The 22,720-nt window shown below is 41.5% G+C and overlaps 1 protein-coding gene across 1 annotated transcript in view; it reads right to left on the minus strand.

The window, feature by feature from the left end:
- The window catches only part of SLC10A7 (solute carrier family 10 member 7), a 148,001-nt gene that overhangs the window by 74,807 nt on the left and 50,474 nt on the right, over nucleotides 1-22,720 (minus strand). Inside the window, exon 5 of the mRNA XM_048942662.1 lies at nucleotides 22,058-22,096. Within this exon, the coding sequence (XP_048798619.1) occupies nucleotides 22,058-22,096 (39 nt within the window). The remainder of the gene's footprint in view (nucleotides 1-22,057; nucleotides 22,097-22,720) is intronic.

Here is a 22,720-nt window from a genome sequence, read left to right on the forward strand (position 1 = left end):
TACTATTAGAGAGTCTGCCTGCAAAGCTAGGCATTGAGCTAACGGGCATATAGATAAGACAAAAAAAAACTGCCACCATTTTTAAGAATATGTAAGAATCAGTGAACATGATTAGAAGTGAATTATCTTACTGAACTCGTGCAGTCACCAAAATACAGCACAGTCATCTATATAGTCGTTTAACTCCGTTTGGGATATGCTCCATCTTAAAAAGACGAACAACAACAACTGGCATAATACAATAATTGCAAAAAAAAAAAAAAAAAAAAAAAAAGAGAAAACAGCAGCCAATATATGAATTGCACTGCCAGACAGCTCAACTTCACTGTATGTGCACTAAGGAAAGTTTTCCAGATACGTGGTTGCGCATGTGAGTTACAAACATCAACGCAGTTCCACCCAAGAACAGGATTTCAGCGCTCACATACTTGCAATTTGAAGGAAAAAATTGCAGTCTAACTAGTGCTGTCTCACCAATACAGCCGAAGCAGCAGTACTGCTTTCAGCCTCTTGAACAAAGTACACTAAAAAGGTTTGATTAAGTCCTCTTTATTCAACACGTCACAGTCAGTGAAAACAAATCAATGACCCTGCCCTTTGCCCTGGCAAACTGTCTTTGTCTTCCTTTCGTGAAACGGCATCTCTGAACACGGTTATTTTCTTTTTAAATGTTGCCTTGAGTGCATACAGAGAGAACAGAGGCAGGTAAACGTGAATTAGAAGACTAAACAGGGTTTCTGAAATGTTTCTGTGCACAGTGCTAACACCCTGTCTCACACATCACGAATATTATTTGTATCATTCAAACATAATATATACTATATCTGCATAGGTTAAAAAGAAGTTATATAACCTCAAATTATTTAATAGCATATTACAAACATAAATGTTCCTTTTTCTACCAGAACACCAAAATATTACCTTTAAAGGGAATATCAAGAACTCTTCAAAATCATTTAATATTTCACATGCTATAGACAAATCATCAGAACGCTGGGACCGAAACATACTGAAAAGCAACATTCCTTTCTGCTCAGCTTACCGTGCAAGTGGTTGCCAAACAGCAGCTTTCACTGATCCCTCTGCACTGCCAGTTACTCATTTTCTTATTTCACCTGTACACAACTTTCATACACTATCAGTAGAGAAATAAAAACATAAAAAGGAAAACACCAGTGCTTACCTACAAATTATCAGGGGAACTTGAGCACTGAGTTACTTGCATTGTTTGTCTTACAGCAGCATTAACTGGTTAGATAACACAAAGTGTAAAAAAAATATATATATAAATAAACCAAAAACAAACTGTGAGTTAAATTTATTAGGCAGTCTTATTCCTCCCAAGTATACAACCTGGCTTATGAAACACACATCAGAAAAATCCCAGAGGATAGAACAGAAGACGAAGAGAGCTAGATATTTAGATATTTGAGGGGCTTTGCTCGTTTGTTCTGCTCTTTTTTGCCTTTCTTTTAACTGGATTTTTAACTGAAATCCCTGAAGAGTGAAAGAAGTTAGCGGTAATGGCAAGAAGTGAACAAGCAGGCCTATCAGTTTACGTGCTGCAAAATGGAAAGGATTCCATAGATATATACGGTGAGCTCAAGAACAAGGCACTGAGATACAGCACAAGATGAGACCTACCTATGTGCACACCCAGAGCACCCAAAGCATGTTAAAGTTGAAACCATTCCTAAACAAAAAAGAAAAAAAAAAAAAAAGTGGAAGTGCTAACTGCACGTTACTTTTGTCCTTACTGCTCTTGCTTGCACTAGGAAACTAAGAGTTAGTATTTAATAAAGGTCTGGATACCAGCAGAAGCAAAGAACGCTGTGCTAACACGGATCGCACAATATTAACCATGAACAATACAAAAACGAGATTCTTTCAGGAGATGGGGAAAAGGGGATCTAACCATATATAAACCAAGACTGAAAACTCAAATGCTTTGCTTCACCAAGCTGTAGATAAGACTACTAAGAGGATCGCTCTGGAACAGCATGGTTCACACCCAGCTGATACAATACTGGTGCTCACAAAGGGCGTTTCTCCTGATTTCTTGGGCAAAAGCCAGAGGAGTCCAGGCTCCATCAGACTTCCATACTCCTTACAGGTATCTCTGGACTCTCTCCTGCAATATCCATGCCTCCCAAAATAACTACACCTTGTGATACACAACTAGTGATGTCTGAACATGACTACCCTATTGCATCATTTGGGCACAATCTCCATCTCACAGATGCTCAAAAAAGCAACTGGACAATCTGAGACATCTAAATAAAAAGTACTTGTAACATATTAGAAATGTTATTTGCATTTACATACCCATCTTGTACTACTTCGTATCTCAGCTCTTAATAGTAGTATAAGAAATCCAAGCCATTTCACACAGCATTATCCTTTATTTGCTGGTGTTCTATTTAAGAGGAGTTGGAGTACCAGTTCTCTAGCTGGGAAGACATTCAGCCTCGTTAAGGAAAGAAAGAAAGAATGCTCCATGCATGACTTGTCATGTAATCCAGGGAGGGGATGCAGCAGAGCCAAGATAAGGACACTGCCAGAAAGGCTGCAAAAAAGGTACTTACATGAGTGTACAGTAAATATCAAGTAGAGTTCCTTACTGGATGTAGTTAGGAGCTCTGCAACACTTGACAAAATTAACTTGAATTTCACTACAAAAACAACAATATCTAACCTTTCTGTCTCTTAGCAAAACATTTAATTAAAGGAACCCTGCACGTCTACACCAGAACAGATTTTTCCATTGATTTTTTTAACAGGGCAGAAATTCTACCTCTTAAGTTTACACGAGGAACTGCTTCACTTCAGTTTTCTCTAGCAAAACTGACTAATGAATTGTTATCCTGAGCCTCCTTTCCTTTGCCCACAGTTAACCAGCTCCTCTTATTCAGGCCATTTTCAAAATGGATTACAGACACATTCCAAGCAGGGGGAATCAAAAAACAGAGGTCTGTTGATTTCACTGTGCTGGCTTGAAACACAAACCAGAAAACCAATGTATTATCACCTCCTGAACTAGCTTTGTCACCCGAGAAGTCAATGAGAAATTGCACCTCAGATTGAAATTTCTATTAAATAAAATCTTATTAAATATATATATCCCATTTTACTTGACCATACTTCTCTCTTGAAGGTGCTAAGGTTGGCTTGTAAAAAAAAAAAAAAAAAAAAAAAAAGCCTCTGACATATTGCTAGATAGGAGCATTTGGCATTGGGAGCAACTGCAGAGCAAAACAGGGTAACTTGAAATAAACGCACAAATAAATTTAGAAAAAGCTATCCCTTATTTCAAGCAAGCATTATGACCTCACATGCCTGCAGCATCTGAAGCATCCTTGCTCGCTGTGCTGCTTTGATACAGCAAGCAAGCAAGTTTCGCACACTTCAAAGTTGCCAGGTATTGGCAATGAACTGTGAACAGCTGCGATGCCATCACTGAAGTACAGAAGCCTCCCTCGTGCCCGTTTTAAATCTCTTCGGAATCCATTTTCCAGCCCCTATTTTTTTTTTTCCCCCCAAACAAGATCAGCGCAGTATTTCTTTTAAAAGGCCATTTTCAGTTGTTCTGATAGCTTTCGTAGTTTCATGCACCTAGGCAGCCCGTTTAAACTAAGGAATTGCAATGATCCCTAATTTGTGGCAAAGCGACTGCTGTGAGTTACTGCATAAACTCTGCCCATAGCATCCCATAAAATGCCTTTTAGCCAGCCACTTCAATTGCACCGTTGTTTAGGGCTTTTTTTTTAAAAAAAAAAAAAAAAAAAAAAAAGCCCTCAAGACTTGAAGTCCTCTGCAGGACCCCACATAAACATCTCACTGTGGCAGCTACTACTACAAAAAAGAAAAAAAAAAAAAAAAAACAACAAAAAACACAACAATTCCTGACCTAATGGTTTGGGTTTTTTCACACTGATGAGTTTGGGAAAATGATATCGCTTCCTACCTGATCACCAACTTGTTTCCCAAAAAGGCCATCATATCTTTGTTAGACTGAAGCAACTCTTTAAGACTCCACGGTTACAGTGAAAGACTCAACAGTTCAACTAAAGAGGACACGAGATAGCCCAGATGCCATTTCCAGCACCCCAGTTTACTAATCTCATTTGTGACTTACTTGGAGATGCTTCTCTCTAAGCTCCTGCCTGCTTTTCACACTTAACTCTGCCCTTTCAGACACATTTTTATTTCTCATTAAAAAGAAAACATACTTGTTAACTCAGAATAATTCAAGAACATAAATCTCCAGAATACAATTTCTTCCAAAGGCATTCCTGTATAGATTCATAGAATTGCTCAGGTTGGAGAAGACCTTAAAGATCATTGAGACCAACCACAACCAGACCACGCTACCCTAACTCTGACAACCCACCACTAAATCCTGTCCCTGATCCACATCCACACAGCACCACATCCAAATGGTTTTTAAACACATGCAAGGATGGTGACTCAACCACCTCCCTGGGGAGCCTATTCCAGTGCTTAACAACCCTTTCTGTAAACAAGTGTTTCCCAATATCCAACCTAAACCTCTCCCGGTGCAACTTAAGGCCATTTCCTCGCTGGTGATAGGTGACAGGATGAAGAAGGAGACCAACCTCACTCTCACTGCAAACACCCTTCAGGTATTTGAAGAGATCAATAAGGTCTCCCCTCAGCCTCCTTTTCCCCAGACTAAACAGCCCCAGTTCCTTCAGTCTCTCCTCACAGGCCATATTTTGCAAGTCCTTCCCTTCGTTGCCCTTCTTTGGTCCTGCTCCAGCACTTCTGCATCCTTTTTGTACTGAGGTGCCCAAAACTGAACTCAGTAAAGAGTACGCAATGACTTGCACTGGTTTCTGTAGCCCTTGTGAGGATTTTTTTTTTTTTGGCCTGTACATCAAGGATGAACATTAAGAGAATTTCAGCTCTTAAACCACAGTGCTACCACAACTATGCTGGCCAACAAAACTAGAACCCTCAGTGAAGCCCAGAACGGGTCACGCCAGTGGAGAAGAGCCCCTCCCCAGTGTCACAACGTATTTTCTACTCATTTTGGCACGGACCTGGAATGGTTCCGGAGAGAAGGCCAGAAATTAAGACATGGGCTAGGACCCGAAGGCACCACCCAATCTGCAGCACCAGGAGAGACTTGCGAAACAGCCAGCTTTGAAAGAGCTTCTGTAAGCAAAAAAATTTTTTTTTTTAATGCCAAAAAAATGTCCACTTGTGAATAAGAATCTTGTTCTCTCAAGTCCATCGTTCTTTCCTTTTCTGGCAAGCAGTTCCTGCTAGGGGTAATAAGAGAATTAAAGCCTCAACTCATCGCTAGATGACACAGTTTGTATGAGGTAGACTAAAACCAATCAACAGAAAGAACAGGTTGGCAAAGACTAGGATAAAACCCCTCTAACGGTGTTCTCTCAGGCTGTATTTCTGCTTCTCAAACGGAGGCTAAGCCTACCTGTGGAGATGCAAGCCTGTTCAGAAACTCAGCAGCTCAGACCTGATGCTTTCCAAAATGAACATACTGTCTCTGCGTGAGGTTTCTACTCATGGCAGAGCCATACTAAAACACAGAAACTGAGTCACCATTTTCCACAGACAGCTGTTAAGGTGCTGTGCCCCCCAGTACCTGCCCTTGCACGTGTCACTACTGCTCTTCTTTGTCACCTTCCTCAGCACTGTGGTGTGTGTTGCTGATCTCTAAGATCCTGGAATACTGTTTCCAAGGCCTGTGGGCCACGTTTCCTCTGCTGAAGAAGAAGATTGAGCATAACTTGACGTAAAACTTAGAAATCCCCTGTGGGGTGTGCGAGCCTGTGGCATTAGGAGAATGAATCCAATCAAGTCAGGCTGGTATCTGTGACCACAAACCAGACAGCTCTGTTTGAGTAACAGAAGTAGCTCAATCAGCCTGTACAGCGAGACACAACGCACGCAGCGTGCCAGTCACACAAATATTTGGGATCCAGTGCCAGAAGATTTAAGCATGCCAGAGCAAATGAGACTCTTGCTTTCTGTTACCGGTTCTAGGTGCAGACTGTTGTCTTGCATTCCACAGCTAACTGCATTAGAACAGCAGACAGCATGGCAAGCTGGAAGGTATGAATGAGAACACATTGCTATGTGGCTCGCTCAGGAGAAGAGGAAATCTTCATGTTCTGTTCTTTTCCTTCCCTAGAATTAATCGTAAGGCTACAGCTGCAGTATCAACACAAGGCTGCCAGCAGCAGGAACCAAAGCAACGTAAGATACCCTTAGCCCAGCCCTCCACTGCAGCCCTCTCCCCCAAACTGTGGGTGAAAGCGAAGAAAAAAAATCTTTGAAACTGTCTCTTCTTCACAAGCGTTAAGCTGATCCTTCCATTATTGATAGCTCACTTTCTCAAGTGACCTCTAAACTGGAAGCTGTCCAAATCCAGATTTATATCAACAGATAGCAGTCAATGAGAAGTACACTTACAGCCATATTAAAAAAGAGACACGAAAAGGATGCAAAGAATCTCCACTATCTAGAAGCACACTCATTGCTTTCTATGACTATTCTAATTGCAAACTATAAAGATTATACCGACTTCTATTTAAAAACTGAAACCTTGTATGAAGTTGTCCTTTATACCAATATATTAAGACTGAAAATGAAGCTTTTGCTTGACATGGCAGTGACACACTCAATGTAAACTTGAGTTTTAACCTGCCGTACGAAATGATTAACACTTGTATAACACCACTCGTTATATTGCTAAGAAAAATAACACATGCATGCACAGGTTTGAAATCAGACATTTTAAAAAGTAAAAAAACTATGTCAAATTAACAGAAGGACAATTCTCTGTGGCAACTCGTTAATCAGTTTCACCACTCAGCCTCCTGCTTGCAAATGCAAGGAGGGGAAAGGAGAGATACTGCATGAAGCAAAAAGAAGAGTCTTTCTCTTGTGATAGCCAATACATCTTCTTAAGACAGAAAAAATGGTCCCATAACATCCGTAACAACAATCAGTAATTGTCATTAAAAGCTCTCATTATATAGAGTAAGCGTAATTAGAGCATCTTGCCTGCACAGGATGCAGCACACAGAGAATGCTAGAAGGATTCATAAATTAGCGCCAAATCAGTCTCACTCCCATCTCCTACGTAATCTGCAGCAAGAGAAAAATTGTATTTACACGCATTAAGGCAAAGCCCACCGCCCTCTACAGAATTAGCCTAAACAAGAAATGCACTTATTTGAGGGACTCCCTATTTCATTACGTGTCTGAGAAATAAAGGGATAAAGTTTGCCATCAATAACACTGAACATATCTGCTGAACCCCGCAGATTCCAGGGCATTAATAATTTAAACTCTTATGGGAATTTTGTCATGGTGGAGATAGGACTTGTCTGCAAACGGAGCTCAGGGGATGTTCAATATGATCTATTCTTGTATACACACACAATTGCTACATTTATCATGATGCAGAGAAAAAGAACTGTTCCCTCTTAAGCACTTCAGAAGCATTGTTTTTCTGTCATTTACACAATAAAACCTTCTAAGAAAAATTCAAAGAAAAAAATCCCAGCTTCTAAGATTATTCTCAGAAAAATTATTATACCGAGAATGTTTCTTCTCACTCCAATCTCTATCACTGAAGCACATTCAGTGATGTTCAATACATTATAAAATGGGATGGAAAGGCAGCAATCCAGCTGCCTGACAATAGCACTGCCATGTCACTATAAGATGCTACTGCAAGCACAGATACCCTTTGAAATTACAGCCCAAGCTACAACGTAAATCAAGCTCCGTGTTTGACCTAAATATCTATCCTTTAAAATGCAAATCTAACGGCTAGGTACGTAACATCACGTATGGGCACAGCCATGAAACCTCTGTGCAAAAACCCTTTCTGCACAGGCCAAGAGAAAGCGCAGCAAGTACAGACCCTTTGCAGACACTTGCACTGCTTTCGTAAAACACACTGAACTCAGGCTTTTGTGCCACAGCTGGCAACTCCAGATACGGACACATCCATGCTGGAACCAACGCGTTTGTGTTCTAATCCAGCATATTTTTCTGCGATGGGTGTAAGCTCAGAGCTTAAAACAATTAGGTAAGGAAAAATCTTCCTTTTACAAACAACCCCTAATGCTTACAGTAATTTCTTCAGGAAAAAAAAAAAAGTATAAAACTTCAGAACCAATTGTGTCCACACGCTTCAAACACCTTCACTGCACCTTTGCCATGCCAGACACGCTTAACTCAGTGCACACCGCAGCAGTTGCACGGCAAAGGACTGACATACTCTCACAAAGCTCGAGCACTAGAGAAGCTAACGCGGCACACATAAATCCTGGAAGTACATCAAAATATTTAATTCACCCAATGTCCATTTGAACATTTTAGTCAATAAATTTATAAGCCATAAGAAAGAACCTTAACAGCACAAGGCAAGCATCTCAGTCCCGCTGACTGGCTTCCCACCGTGACTTCAAGTAATCCCTACAAACCTGGGTAACAGTATCCCAAGGCTTTCCAAGACGACCGCATGATAATCTATAAACAGCAATTGCTGTGAGTTCAGTGTAAGAACCTGATCCCGTAATTTCGTAAAGCAATGATTTTTCCATTGGGATATTTTTTTAGGAGAATCTGTCCGAAAAAATCTAATTCAAAAGTTTATCGCTATAGCAGCTAGTTGATGTCAGCACCCTGAAGAGCCACGTTCTCATCTCAGCTGAAACACATTATGTTAGTGCAGGCTCTCAAATGATGACAGGAACGAGGCCTGTGTACGTCTGGCAAGGAGAAGCTGCAGGAGCAAGAACAACAGACAGGCAGAGGCTGTGTAGCAACCAGGTAGAGGGAAGGAGCAGGAGCGCTGCAGGGTGTGCGCCCCTGGAAAGGGGCTGCTGATACAAGGTGACCCCCACCCATCCGTATCACACTGAGTTAGAGGGCTCGAGCAGCTTTTGTGAATCGCGATGCTAAGCCTGTAAGTGTTCCCATCCCATAGTCATGATGGCCTCTTCTGCCTCTAAAAGAAAGCACAGTAATTATTCAGAAGAGTCGGTAGAGGATCTTTAAGGTCAGTTAAAATAATTTGAACAGAAAAGAACACATTTCATCATTTCCCATGTATTACAGACGACAAATTTTCTAACAATCGGTTGAAAAGACTGCCTTGAAATCCTTCCAAACAAGTTCAGCTGGCAGTGGAACTGCGCTGCTGCCTGCGTTAGCATAGTAATTTTTATTCCAACAGTTAAAAGGCATGAGACGGAAAAGAAAAAAGCCAACATAATACCTTGTAAGCATTTACGATGCAGTAATTATAGCCCAGTTTGACATAAGTAGGACTTTGATAATTTATTTTTCCGAACGTCTTTGCAGTGACATATCCCATTTTGACAGACCTTCACGAATGAGGGCCGCATCAGTGTGCCATTAACTCTTTGCTTCCAGGTAAGCAAACGGAGAAAGCAATGATGAAATTCTGCTTTCATTCCCTGGCTTGAATACATAAACCAACAGATCAGATTTTACAACTGGAATACAGAACAGCTGGGACCCAGAGCACGCAGGCTGGGAAGCCCACATTGTAACCAGAAGGGGAGCAAAAGAACAACAAAAAAGCAGCAGTAAAACCATCCTCATGCTTTGACCGAGTGAGCAAAGCACTAAAACTGTACTGCATATTAAGCTACAACTTTTTATTATTTTGCAAACGGCTCACGTTGCAGCGTTTCTCTTAGATTGTCTTTTACTTACCCACCAAAAATATGAAAATGAATAGTAGAAATACATTTTACATCATTGAACATCAAATTTCTTCATTGGGGATCAACAGCCTAAAAAACAAAGTGTTTTGCTCTGCTTTAATTGGCCTGCAAAATAGGAATGAACGATTGATAGAAGCTGTTTCTCAAAGAGAACAACCAGAAAGATTTGATGGAATGCCCCATACGAAACAAGGCTAAAGTAAAGTTTGCATCATTACTCTGCCAGTTGCTTCGTGACAGAGCATTACGCCGATTAGCAAAGCAATCCTTCTCAGGACTCCATATAATTTCACACCCACTTCAGGGAGCTCCGTTCTGTACTTCTTGCAGAGACGCACGTATCACTGATGGAACAGAAATTCATGTCTCGGAGCACCAGTTAAGAGAAACAGGAGAGGAACCAAGTTTAGGTGCCTGTGGGCTTAGGTGCATGAAAAACAGTGAAAATGACTGAACATCCTGGATTTATTCCTTGTTCCTACGGGGAAAAAAAGATGATCAACGCAAAACACTTACAACCATCTATAGCATTTTCTAATTTCAAATGACTGGTTCACCCACCGGATGCTATCAATCCAAAACGAGGCACTGGAGAGACACTCGGACAGCAGTTCCTCCAATCAGAACCAAGCTCCCAGCTACTGACAGGATATTTACTGACACAGAGCAGCTCCTCTAGCCTGAACAGAACTGCTGCCAGTCCAAATGCCACACTCCGTGAGCTGGCGGACAAAACAATGCTGCCTATTTAAAAATAAAACATCAACTCTTCAGTGACAACTTAATTGTATAACAAGCAGATCTAGTAACGACATAGCAGCAAGTAAAACTGCACAAGCTGCCTGTTTCTTGCAGCCATTCGAAGCGACAGAGGCCTGCTCTGCAGCCTCCCCTGCCAGCCAAACGCTGCTCAGGCTGACCGACACCGGGATCCTGCCTCTCACTTCTCCCCTGACAGTCCAGAGCAAGCAGAAAATAGACTGTCCCCTGTGAGCTGATGTGCAAGGACCTCAGCACCTTTCCTCTTCTCTAAGGAGGTACTCTCAATCCACTTGCAATTCCCGAGAACTGGGCCTCCTACAGATGGATTACTAGCTCCAGGCACCTGATAAAAACACAGTAAAATTAAATTCACAGGCTAGTACAGTTTATTAGCAGGTCACTGAGTTCCTAGAACAAAGCACGCTCATCCCCTTCCCAGTGCCCTCCTATCCAAACACTAAGCAGCTTCACACCACTAGGGCACCAACAGGGCCACGCTGTCCACACAAAGCCTGTGAAGTCCATGAAGAACGACTCCTGCATTAACACCTCGCACCACTCTCACAGAAGTACACTTAAGAATCACGTGTTTTTCTATTTCCTCTCGCTGCGGATTTGTTCACCACTGACACTGTCTCCTTCACTCACAGAAAGAGTCTTTATCCATCGTGGTTCACATGCGTTACAGGTTCCTGTAAAACACCCAGTTGGCAAATAAGCTAGCATTACAAACATGTCTAGCTGCATTACATACTCCCTTCCTACAGGGAAACTTAAACAACGAAGCAAATTCTCCTAGCTGCTCATCACGCGCTGTTAAAAGAAGACAGGAAAAAAAAGAAGCACATCTGAAACACACAAGGACCTTCTCCCTAAGAGCTGCACTGTTTCACACAATAAGATGAATAATTTAACTACCTGCAACTTCACATGTGCAGGGCACTGCAAGCAGACCAGCGGCATTTTCACTTCAAATTTATATAGCCTTTAGTCAGTACACTTCATCTGCATTTCTAACACCTGCTTCAGTCAGCTGTGAAGCACTATGTTATCTGTAAAACCTTCTTTCATCTTTGTACTGTCCATCTAACAAAAAATTAAATGATGGTGGATAATTATATGACTTTAAAAAGGATATGAAACTTTTCACGTTTTTGATCATCTCTTGAAAGACGTGCTCATATATTTGACATTCCATTTTATTAAAAGGTAGAGGTTTTTTCAAAATGGTTTTCACATTATTTATGTTACCTAATGCTACGTAACACACGTCTCCTTTGAATAGCTAACATTCACCCTCCGTGCAGTGGTAAAAACGCAGGATATTAACCACACAACAATGAAGCACAAGGCACGATAAGGCATGCATCTTCAAGGCATTAGCACACGCCCGAGAGACACCAGGAGGAAGAAGTCGCAGTGAATTTTCCACTCAGGTGGGCATCAAGGCCAGCACCTTGAAGCACAGCACATCACAGTACAAAGAAATGAATAGAGGATACAGACAGGGTGAAACCACAGGCAGAATTCGTCCAGCGGGTTTACGCTGGGCACAACAAGCGGTTCCTAGTCAAGAAGAGACACACCATCTCAGTCACGTTCAGTACTAGCAGAAAATAAGCTATCTAATGAAAGCATTCATTGCTGGGCTTCATCGCTAATTGAGAAACAGAAGATAGTATGGAACATGGTTTACAAATATAAGATTCCACCTTCACAGACACAGAAAATTAACACTGAATGTTTAAAAAAAAAAAAAAAAGCAAATTTTCAAATGCTTAACATAGTCAGAACTTGCATACCATTGTCTTTTGGTCGTTTCTTTTTTCCAGTACGATCCTCTTTTGGAGTGAAGTTTCAGAGATAAATTCGTATTATTTTCTAGCCTCTGGGAAGATCACCACATAACCATTTAGCAACAGGCCCTCAAGTTGAAATTGACCAAGAAAATAACTTCCAAAAAGCTTTTTAGAAAAGGAGCTTTACAGTAGTTTCTTGGTTTTGTCTTGTTTTTGTTTGTTTGTTTGTTTTGTTTTGGTACAAATGAACCATTTGCTTCTCATCACTCCGAGGGTGGTGATGCACTGGAACAGGCTGCCCAAGGAGGTTGCGGATGCCCCATCCTGGAGGCGCTCAAGGCCAGGCTGATTGTGGCTCTGGGCAGCCTGGTCTGCTGGTTAGCGACCCTGCACATCGCAGAGGGTTGAAACTGGATGATCACTGTGATCCTTCTTAACTCTGGCCACTCTGCGACTCTCTGATTACAGGAAAGCAACCAGAGAGTGGGTAGGTCAGAGCACTGGTATGAAAGAAGAGGCGTGAGGATGGTAGAACACAGAAAGGGGGCAGATCTGCGTACATCTCATCCCAGAGAGGTGATACACTCCACGAGCAAGCCTGAGTCTCAGAAGGGGAGGAGAACGAATCTGCAGGACAGCACGTACTTTCATTTGAAAACTCAAAATCAAAACTGTGTTCTACCAACAGACCAATGGTAAAAGATAACAGATAATGACAGAACTTGAATTAAAATATTTTTCTCCTTTCGTCATAGTAACTGACGTTCCCAAACATACACCGTCAAGAAGAGAAGCTATAGGTTGTTCTGACAGTTTGAAAGACCTTTAGGAGAAATAACAGTCAAAGAAGCTTCCCAGCAAGGCAAGCGGAGCCCTACAAGAAAAAGAATCATGAACTACTGCTGTCTCATACTGAAGGGTCAGAATAGTTTCCCCAAACTGATTTCAAAAAGGTCGGCAATAGAAAATAAGCAAGCACGTATTTCCAAGAGAAGCTCCAGTTTTACAATAAATGTGCCTGCCTTGCTTAAAGGCTTCGTGAAAGCTGTCGACCTGACCTCCAGCATTTCCAGTAACACAGCGTTTGCACCCTAGTGGCAAAGAGAACAGTTTCCACCCAGCCAGAGGTTGGCTCACAGCAGCAACGGTGTCCCTCTTGTATGCACTCCAAGAGACTGAGGATTGGCAACGCATGAACTGCAGAGCTTTGAAGAGACACTGTTTGGTCAAATAAAGAACCACCATAGGAAAAAGAAAATGAAAATCCTGGCAGAGCTCTAACTTGTTCTAGGTCAAAATCGATAGGTTTAATAAATAAATCCATTAGGGAATTTTTTCCCTCCCCAAAGGCTTAACTTAGGGTAAGAGAAGGTACACATACAATGACACAGCACTAGCATGGTTCTTCATAAGTGGATGTCATGAAACATGCATACCGCTTCCTAGGATTTAACTCTAGCTAGCTGCTGAATGCCTATTTGAAGAATACAGTAGGGGAAAGAGCTCCATGCTTCATTACCGGTTAGTGCACCCATACAGGTGACTCTCCAAAATAACACACCGTATTTTAGAATGAAAACAAATTCAAGAAACGCTTCCTCTACGCGGTGTCATCAGTTCTAAGTGCTGACGGATTAGCAAAAGACAAGCCTTTAAATACTTCTGCCCCAAATTAAGGGGCCATGTCTCTCCATCTCCCTGCAACCCCAACTAACTCCTCGCTTGTGCAAGACACTAAAAGCTGCAGGACAGAGGAAGGTTCATGTTTCCTTTTCAACCAAAAGCTAAAACTTTCGGGGAAAACATTAACTGCAGATTCTCAAGAGATTTTCATTTCCTTTTGATAAATCTTTTCAAAGGGAGGGGCAAATCACACGTTTTGTGTATTTCCAGATCTTCCTGCAGAGAACGTTTAGCCTTAGATCAGGACAAATGCTCGTGAACAAGCACAGTACTAGAGGAACAGAGCTCGTGCATCTTCTAGTACAGAAAGACACTACAGAAAGGGCCAAAGCAAGAAACTAATTGTCCTTAACACAACTTCTCAGTTTCTCCCTCGTGCACCAACCTAAAGCAAAGAGACCCGTTTGTGAAAAACTCAGCCAACCTTTGCAAGAATTTTACATCCTGTTTCACAAATAAACCGTTCAAAACCTTCCAGAGTAAATTCTCACCTTATTAAACAAAGCACGCAAACAGAGCAGCAAATGCTTGCTGGAAACCTCCTACAGAAATATATCAACACAATCTTCTTTTGCAAACCAGTTCTGAATACGCGATACGAATGACATCGCCCCACGACTCAAACTCAAGTCAGCCCCGTGACACCCACTTGACTAAACGCTGAACACCTTCATCATAATTCCTAACAGAACTGCTGATATTTCTTCCTGACAGTTTTATTTTCTTTGTCTCAGAGGAAAGAGATGAGAAACCCTACCAAAAGAGAAGACAAGAAAACATCGCAAGAAGTACCAGGGCCCTTCCAGCACTATGATCCACACAGAAGATACACTGCAGCGCAACAGCTTCTTTCAGTCCTGGCCATTAAGGAAAAGTGAGCAGAACCAAAAAAAAAAAAAACAAACAAGAATTCTTTCATGAAAACACTTGCTTTTGTTTTCATTTTACCCTCAAGACGGCATTGCCCGATTCCACAAATTGTGACAGAAGTAACGTTAGACAACAAACTGATGTTACGCTAAAATACTGCATAGGCACTGATGCGATTTACATACTAATCCAACAAACTGGCTGATTATATGACAATATTAAACACATACACTTCCTCCTCCAGATGTTCCCCAAATTATAGCTACCAAAGACACCTATTCTCATGACTGTGACTCATTAGCATTCATTTAAAATGGAACGAAGCTTTTTATGTTTTCAGTATTCAGCTTCCATTAACAAGACAGAGAACTGCACCACCGTGAGTCCGAGGGCACTTTCATCTCCAGTTTGCACGTACTATGTGATCAGAAGAAATACGCCAGATCATGAGATTTAAGGTACTTTGAATGGCCTGTTTGAGCTCCTGAAACCTCACACTCTCTACTTTGTAATTCATAAATGACAATTGGACTGGAGGAATAAAGCAGCTCCGACTCTCATGCTATCTTTCTGATTTACAACAAGCACACGGAGCAACTCTCAAGCAACTCCCACTTTTACTGCTTCTTCACTAAGTCAGAAAATGCTGCTACACAAATATTCTCAGAACTTTCCCTGAAAGTCTGTTTAGCAATACACCTAGCAAAGGCGGTGGGGAGGAGGCAAGGAAATCATTGCGCGGTCTCAAAAAAGGTCACAAATTACCACGGCAAGCAAGAGCACTACACGGTGACGCTGATCAAAAAAGTAGGTACAAGAAGAAAATCCTGTCCACTGTTAGGCATTGTGAGGAAGCAGAAAAAGGAGATTGCACAAACGTGTTTACCTTCCAAGTGACAGCGGTTAATGACCTCGGGCTACAAACAACACTGAGAGATTTAATGGTCTTGTTCTTGCTACCTCTAAATAATTTTTGAGGGGAAAAAAAACTGCCTGCTTGAAACCCGTAAGACCAAGGGAGATAAATAAATTAAATATTCAGTACCTAAACCTAACGGGAAAACTAGGAAAGCAGTCAGACCAGCTACAGTCCATAGCCTTCGTAAACAGTTGACAGCTAATAAATTCATTTTTTCTTCCTACTTAAGATTTCAACGTGCTGTCCTCTAGGCAGATGAAAAAAACACAGGAACTGATCATCGGTATCATATAAGATACCCTTTTCTCCAGACTGGATAGCATACCATCTTTCCTCTTGGTTACTGATATCTGTTCCTTCTCTTCAAGACTTAGAAAGGCAACTAAAAGCAAGACTGCTATCTGAGAACCGGTTCTCAGACAGTCAGTGCCTCTCAGCTGTGCAAATCCCAACTGACTTGAAGGGTCTTTTCAGATCGATCCAACAGACCACACAGCATCTAGGTATTAATACTCCAATTTCCAGTTATTCCCCCTCCAGGGTTTCTCGCAGTCCCTCTGCAGCAGGATCTTATTTGCTTATTCTTATCTTTCTGAACCTCAGACCTTTGTACTCATTCCTTTCCTATTTTAAAGGAGTCCAGCACCGCTCACAGAAAGAGCAGACTTCTTTGTAAACAATTCTGCGCCTGCTCCCACCGCTCCCATTCTGCCAGAGCACACAAGGATCACTGCCCTCTGCCAGCCAGCCCTGGCATTAGGTATGTGCGCCCAGGACTCTTTTCTTCAGCCCATGCTAGCAGGTTCACGGGTCTCTATCACAGCAAGCTTTGTGACTCTGTATCTACTGCCCGAAAATAGCACATGCTAACTCAAGCAGGAGTATAAAACTAAGCATGCTATACACTGAAAGTACAAATACACAGCAAGAGTGGAGGCCTATAGACTTAAAATGCTGCTTGGAAGGCCTGCAAATAGCTGATGTCGCCCAACTTACACCTAGACTTTGGATCAAACTAGCAGAAATCAAAACAAGGGTGTCAAATAGCAGTAAGGAATTGAAGCAGTAACCGAAAATAAGGGAAGCTCTAAGTAAGGCAATATAAGCGACTCGCAGGACAATTCGAATTCCCAGCTCTTCCTGCCTGGTTCAGAATACCTGGCACAAAGACTCACTGCAGCTGGTGTCTGCCACCACCTTCCACTCAAGTAAAAAACCATCCTTCAAGGCTGAGGTGGCTTCGCAAGTGGCCGATTAACAGGTAAAAGTTGCTCAGGGTTTGCAAGAACAGCGTGAGACAAATTCAGAGCACAGCCTAGCAGCGTCACCGCAGCGCTTCAGAGAGGAAGAGGAGACAACTGCAAGCAGGGCAGCGGCACGAGGCCGCTCCGCTTTGAAATTTAACAGGACCGAATCCTGCACCTCTTGTGAACAGGCTTCTTTGGAAAGTTTTTCTCGTCAATGACTAATGCATTACAAAGGGAACCTTGGGATACTGCTCTGCCCCTTTTCCCGTTGCAAAGACCCAATTAGAAAGGAAGAAACGGGCATGTACGTCGGCCCAACTTAAGAAAATACCTACAGTTTGATAGAAATGATTCCGATAGAGAAGGTCACTCATGCCAGAAATAACTAAGATAAAACAGCAACAACAAAACAACAAAACCAAACCAAAGCATTCAACTCCCAGGAAGGTAAAATAAAGCAAATAAATTCAGCCAATTGGTTATTTCCATACGAGTGGATTTCTTTAAATAGTAATGAAATCATTACAAAAAAATCCATTGTTATTAAAATAAAAAAAGTTAGCTCAGCCTACCAAAATTAGATTTGTAAGTTGCCGGTCATTCCCATAATTAAATCTGTGTCACAAATTTGCAAGAAAAATGGACACTATGACTAATGCATTTACTTGCTGCACTAGTGCTGTCAGGCTGTGTAAATCATTATGCCTGCTAAAACAGAGTAGATAAGAATTCCATACATTTTCATTAACTGATCGGGCTTTGCGTACGTGTGAGAAGCCAACTTCCACACTCCCTTATTGATTCAGGCACGGTTTGGAAGACAAAGTAAATAAAAACAGTAGCCTTGTTTTGGTTAACCAAGCGTCTGCTCCAAGAAGTGAAACATTAATCTTTTGGAACAGTCCAAACCAGCTCTGTCACGTTTGAAAGGCATCAGAGGAAACAACAAAGCTGTATCCACACACACACCTAATTTGGACAAAGAAGATTACTGAAATGATGCATACCTTGAAAGGGTTCCTTCCTTCGGGAGGACATACACATGCCGGACACTGACCTTGTGTCATCACGTAGGTTTCGATACAGAAGGCAAAGCTAATCTACCTCAGCATCGCAAGAAGCCTCCACCAGCAGTTGCATTTTCTGGTGCCCTTAGCTTTTTTTCTTTCAGGAGTGCAACATTTACCAGAGCACTGCTCTCTGAATTCTTTCTTCTCCACTTGACTTCTTATCGTTACAGACCTTGAGATTTTGGTTACAATTCTCCATTTAAGGTGAAGCCGATGGCTGTCGCAAGGACATCGCGATTGGAAACCAACTCAGCAGGCATCCTGCCACTGGGAAGGCAAGGACTACCCAGGCCAACTCAGGTGAATGCAACGTACGTGAGCGACCAGAAGGGGAGGAGCCAGGATCCACCCCTTCACAGACCTAATTTAAGGGTTGGCAGCGGAGGCGAGGGTCTCTCTTCGGCGATCTGCGCATACCTGAGGCCTCCCGAAGGAGAGCAGCTTCTTTCTCTTGTTTCTGTGCCCGCTGCCGTTGAGTTTGAGTAAATACTCACTCATTATAGCCTGGGAACTTATGACTCCGCTATCATTGCTACGCTTTGCATCGTGTTACGGTTCAGCACAGGAATGCATACGACGTCAAGATCCTTGGCAGACCCCTACGTAACATTTCAGTCAATTTCTTCAAGCTTTAGGGATAAAACTACTCTCTTTCCAAGGGAAAGCAGCTTCTCCTCAGTGCTTTTCAACCCAGCAGATCCCGTCACGCATTTGCACGCTCTACATCTACAGCAGCAACCTTACCGATAACCAACCAATCCGCCGGTATTCGTCAACCGCTCTCTGATTTTATTAAAATCTCATTAAGAGGAAAAACTGAAATCACTTATTAAGTTCCACAATTATTGTAAACCAAACTGCTTAAGTGAAGGGAGGAGATAATGATATGAACTACCCAACTCCAAGCAATCCTCTGTGGTATGATTTTAAATATTCTCTTGGCTGAAATTTATGTAAATTGAATTCATCTATCATTAGTTATTACCAACCCAGCAACATAAAAACACTTCTCTTTAACAATTAGTTCTTTAAAATACTGTGTTTTAATTAGATCTGGGACATAATTCAACCAAATGTAAATATGTGCAATATCATTCCATGCATTTTTTTGACTGCATATTTACAGGAAAACAGGTTTCAGAGGAGTTCAACAGGAATTACTTCGCTGTAGTCTGGTACTTGCTTTCACGCCTTCTTATCAGTGACAACACCTCCAGCTCCTTAATCTCAGACTTTTTCTGCCCATCAAGACCCGTTCTGATATGCAAGATGCGGAACTGCCAAACGTGTTCTTTTACATCCGCATAAGCTCACCTTGGCATCACATTAAGCTGAGACTTTTCCTGGCGACAATGTGATTCACCGTTTATTTTAACCTCACTTCTCAAGGATCATTTACTAGTTCAAAAGAAAGCACAGCCCATCTTCCAGCCTGTTGAAATCAGCTCGACGTACACCATCATACCTTGGCTCTGAGCCCACAGGGCGTAGTCTGAGGACAGGAAACAACACACCATCCTCCTGACTTTCTCAGAGCTTCATGCAAGCCATCTGCCAAGGTGCTACAGACAGCAACAGTAACGAGGGACAGGAGGAAAAAAAAAAAAAAAAAAAAAGCAATCTTGCTAGCAGTCAGGCACTTCAAAACCATCTCTAGGAACCTGTGGTTATGGTCACATAAAGGTATTTAAAGGCAGTTATCCACACATATAATGTGAAGAACGCAAATGCAATTCACATGCATTATGAAGCAAAGACGTACGAGAGAGGATCTCCACTTACAGGCACGCCCAACAGATAGGCACCGATATCAACTGGGCAACTGCCAAAAAATTCTACCGTGAGCTTCCGCCATCTTCTCAGAAACACGCTGCTTGCTTTCATGACAGACACCAGAGTTTCCGCTTCAGAAAACTGTTCCATATTCAATCAATCTCAGGTGGTTGATACTTACCAAAAGTAATTAATTACACCTGCTGACATTCAGGAGCCACTCAAAGGCCAAGTAGACTCCAGCACTGTGAAATCAGTGAGCAACTCAGCCCGATTAGCGCTCCTGTATTTTCAGTCGCAAGTGTCATCCTATCACTATCGGGGAAAAGTTAGTCAGACCAAAGCATTACGCAATTTGTTTTCTCTCCTTTATATACACGCATGTATGCCCTTATATAATCGTGATTTCAAATCAGAATACTACACTAACTACCTAAATGTAGGTATTCGTGACTTAATAGTGGCCCCTTGCTTTAACGTTACTTAACATTATTTTAAAGATGAGCAAGCAAAAAACAAAGCTAGCTGGTACTGAGGCTCAATTCTTGCTAATCTTTACTATTTGCGCAAAAGCCTTTCCAGGGAGTATTTCAAATAAAGTTACCGTGCGTACACGCAACGTCTGAAGTGATTAAAATTGACAAATACAGGTATTACGTAGAGGTAAAAAGAACTTCCCAGAGATGAGTTTACAGGACTAAGCTCAAAATCAGGATATCACATGAACACCTCAACTAGCCACGCTTCTTTAAGGCACATCTCTTCTAAGAGTGACAATCCGAATTTCTAGAAATTAAAATACGCATATGTTGCTGCACTAAGATCCAGCATCACAGTCAGATGCTTTGAGGCCTAAATTCTTATTTGAAGTCAAAAGCCATTCTCTTAATGACAGCTGAACCGATGCCTTCGGGTATTCTAGGAAACCTCCTGAACCGAAGCCCAGGGATAGCGAAGAAACTGGAGCTCGTGCCAAGCCACTAGAGAAGATGCCAGGTGCACACAAAGACTTGAAACACCAGGACTCCGCAATCTGAGACAGAAAGTACTTTCTTGTCATTAGAGGAAGACTTGATAGGAAAATCAATTATTTGCGAACTGCCAACCCACCCACCCACCCACCCACAACTCCCAGCAAAAAAAATAAACAGCAGCCCGGAGCACAGCTTCCTCTGTCGGCAGTATTTCTTTGCACATCTGAACTCCTTAACTCTGGCCTTCCAGAATAAAGATCCGCATTAAGTGATTTATTTTGTTCCAGAAGCTTTGATTTTCATTTTCTAATTTGAACTGGATCCTCTTTCTCGTAACAGAAAATTGTAAATCCTAACACTCGCTTCAAACGCGCACAAGTGTTTGTAAAAAGGAACCAATTCAAGTACAAGCTGCCCAAATCAACAAAGCAGCTATAGTAGCTTGTCTACACATAAAATCATTTCCAGTTACTATTTCTCAATGCCTGCTAAGCAACGTATCCATAAAAGAAATCTATTCTTTTTGTCTTCATAATCACGCCCATGTAGAGCTCTTCACAGGGCTGCCCGAACCTTGGCAGACCATCGCGCCCACAAATCCCGCTTTGGCTTTGTACAGAAACGACCGTATTTCCAGCGGGACCGACTGATTGCTTTTCCATAGCTAGCTATTTTAGCGTGCTCCTCAGAGACACAGAGCGGCTTCACTGACAGTGAAATATGCTAAACAAATGACATGTCACCGAGTAAATTAGCATCCACTTTCTGATCAGCTGGGTCATGTTTTCTTTTCAAAATCCATGGCCTCTCGATAGAAAATAACGAGTATTTGATGGGTCTTATTAGAAAAATCAATATATTGACGCCCACGTGCAAAACATCTGCATAATTATAGATTCAGTTAAGGCATTAAGCAGAAAATTAAGATGTGTTTACACATTATTAATTTACCACAAATAGAGATAATTTAGTCACTCCTTTTCTCAAGAGTTTAACAAGAAGAAAAGAAATAGTAGTATCCGTATTTAATAACATGAAGAACCAAATTGAGTTATTCCATTTTTTCCTACACAAAGCACACAGTACCATCAGCGCTCACGTGACAATGCAACTTAACAATGCATTTAACAGTGCAAACACTTCAGTGGCATTGTTAAAAACAAGATTATTCAAACAGTTATCAATACCATGTTACTTACCAAAAAGCTTCCGAAAGCAGAATTAAATATAGCAGCTGCCTGAAAAGAGGAAAAAAAAAAAATATATCACCAATGGTAAAGCAATCATAGTACAAGAATGAGATGTTTTTCCCTCTCAATCAGCTGTTTGATTCTCCAAGCAACTACCGAGAGACCATGAAGTACATAACCACCACCTCAAATAAGCCAATGGCCTATAACTTCTAAAGACTGAAAAGGTTCTAGTCCACGCATTCATAAAAATGCACCACAATGGACAAAAGTAGGAGGAGAATAAAAAATAATCTTTGGAGGTCAACTTTCGTGGAATATCCGTAAGAACTAAGGATGTCACACAGAAGATTAGCATTACTGATTCGGCACTGATTTGCCAGGCACATTTTTGCATATTGACCTGTTACTTCAGATACATATTATCTGTTTTACCTTCAAGGCTACTTACATAGACATTTAACAGTTTTTAAAGTAGAACATTAATTAGGTAATTGCTCATTGTAATAAAGTATTGAAAGATGTTGATCAAACTACAGAAACAACTTTCAAATAGGAACAACAAAAAAAAAAAAAAGCAAACAAAACAAAAGAAACAAGAAAATCACAACCACCCCCTATACCTGAGGCCAAAACATCAAACTGTTCTTTCTTACTCCGCACCCTATGCAA

The sequence above is a fragment of the Lagopus muta genome, chromosome 4 (assembly GCF_023343835.1).
Source record: "Lagopus muta isolate bLagMut1 chromosome 4, bLagMut1 primary, whole genome shotgun sequence".
Taxonomy (NCBI): domain Eukaryota; kingdom Metazoa; phylum Chordata; class Aves; order Galliformes; family Phasianidae; genus Lagopus; species Lagopus muta.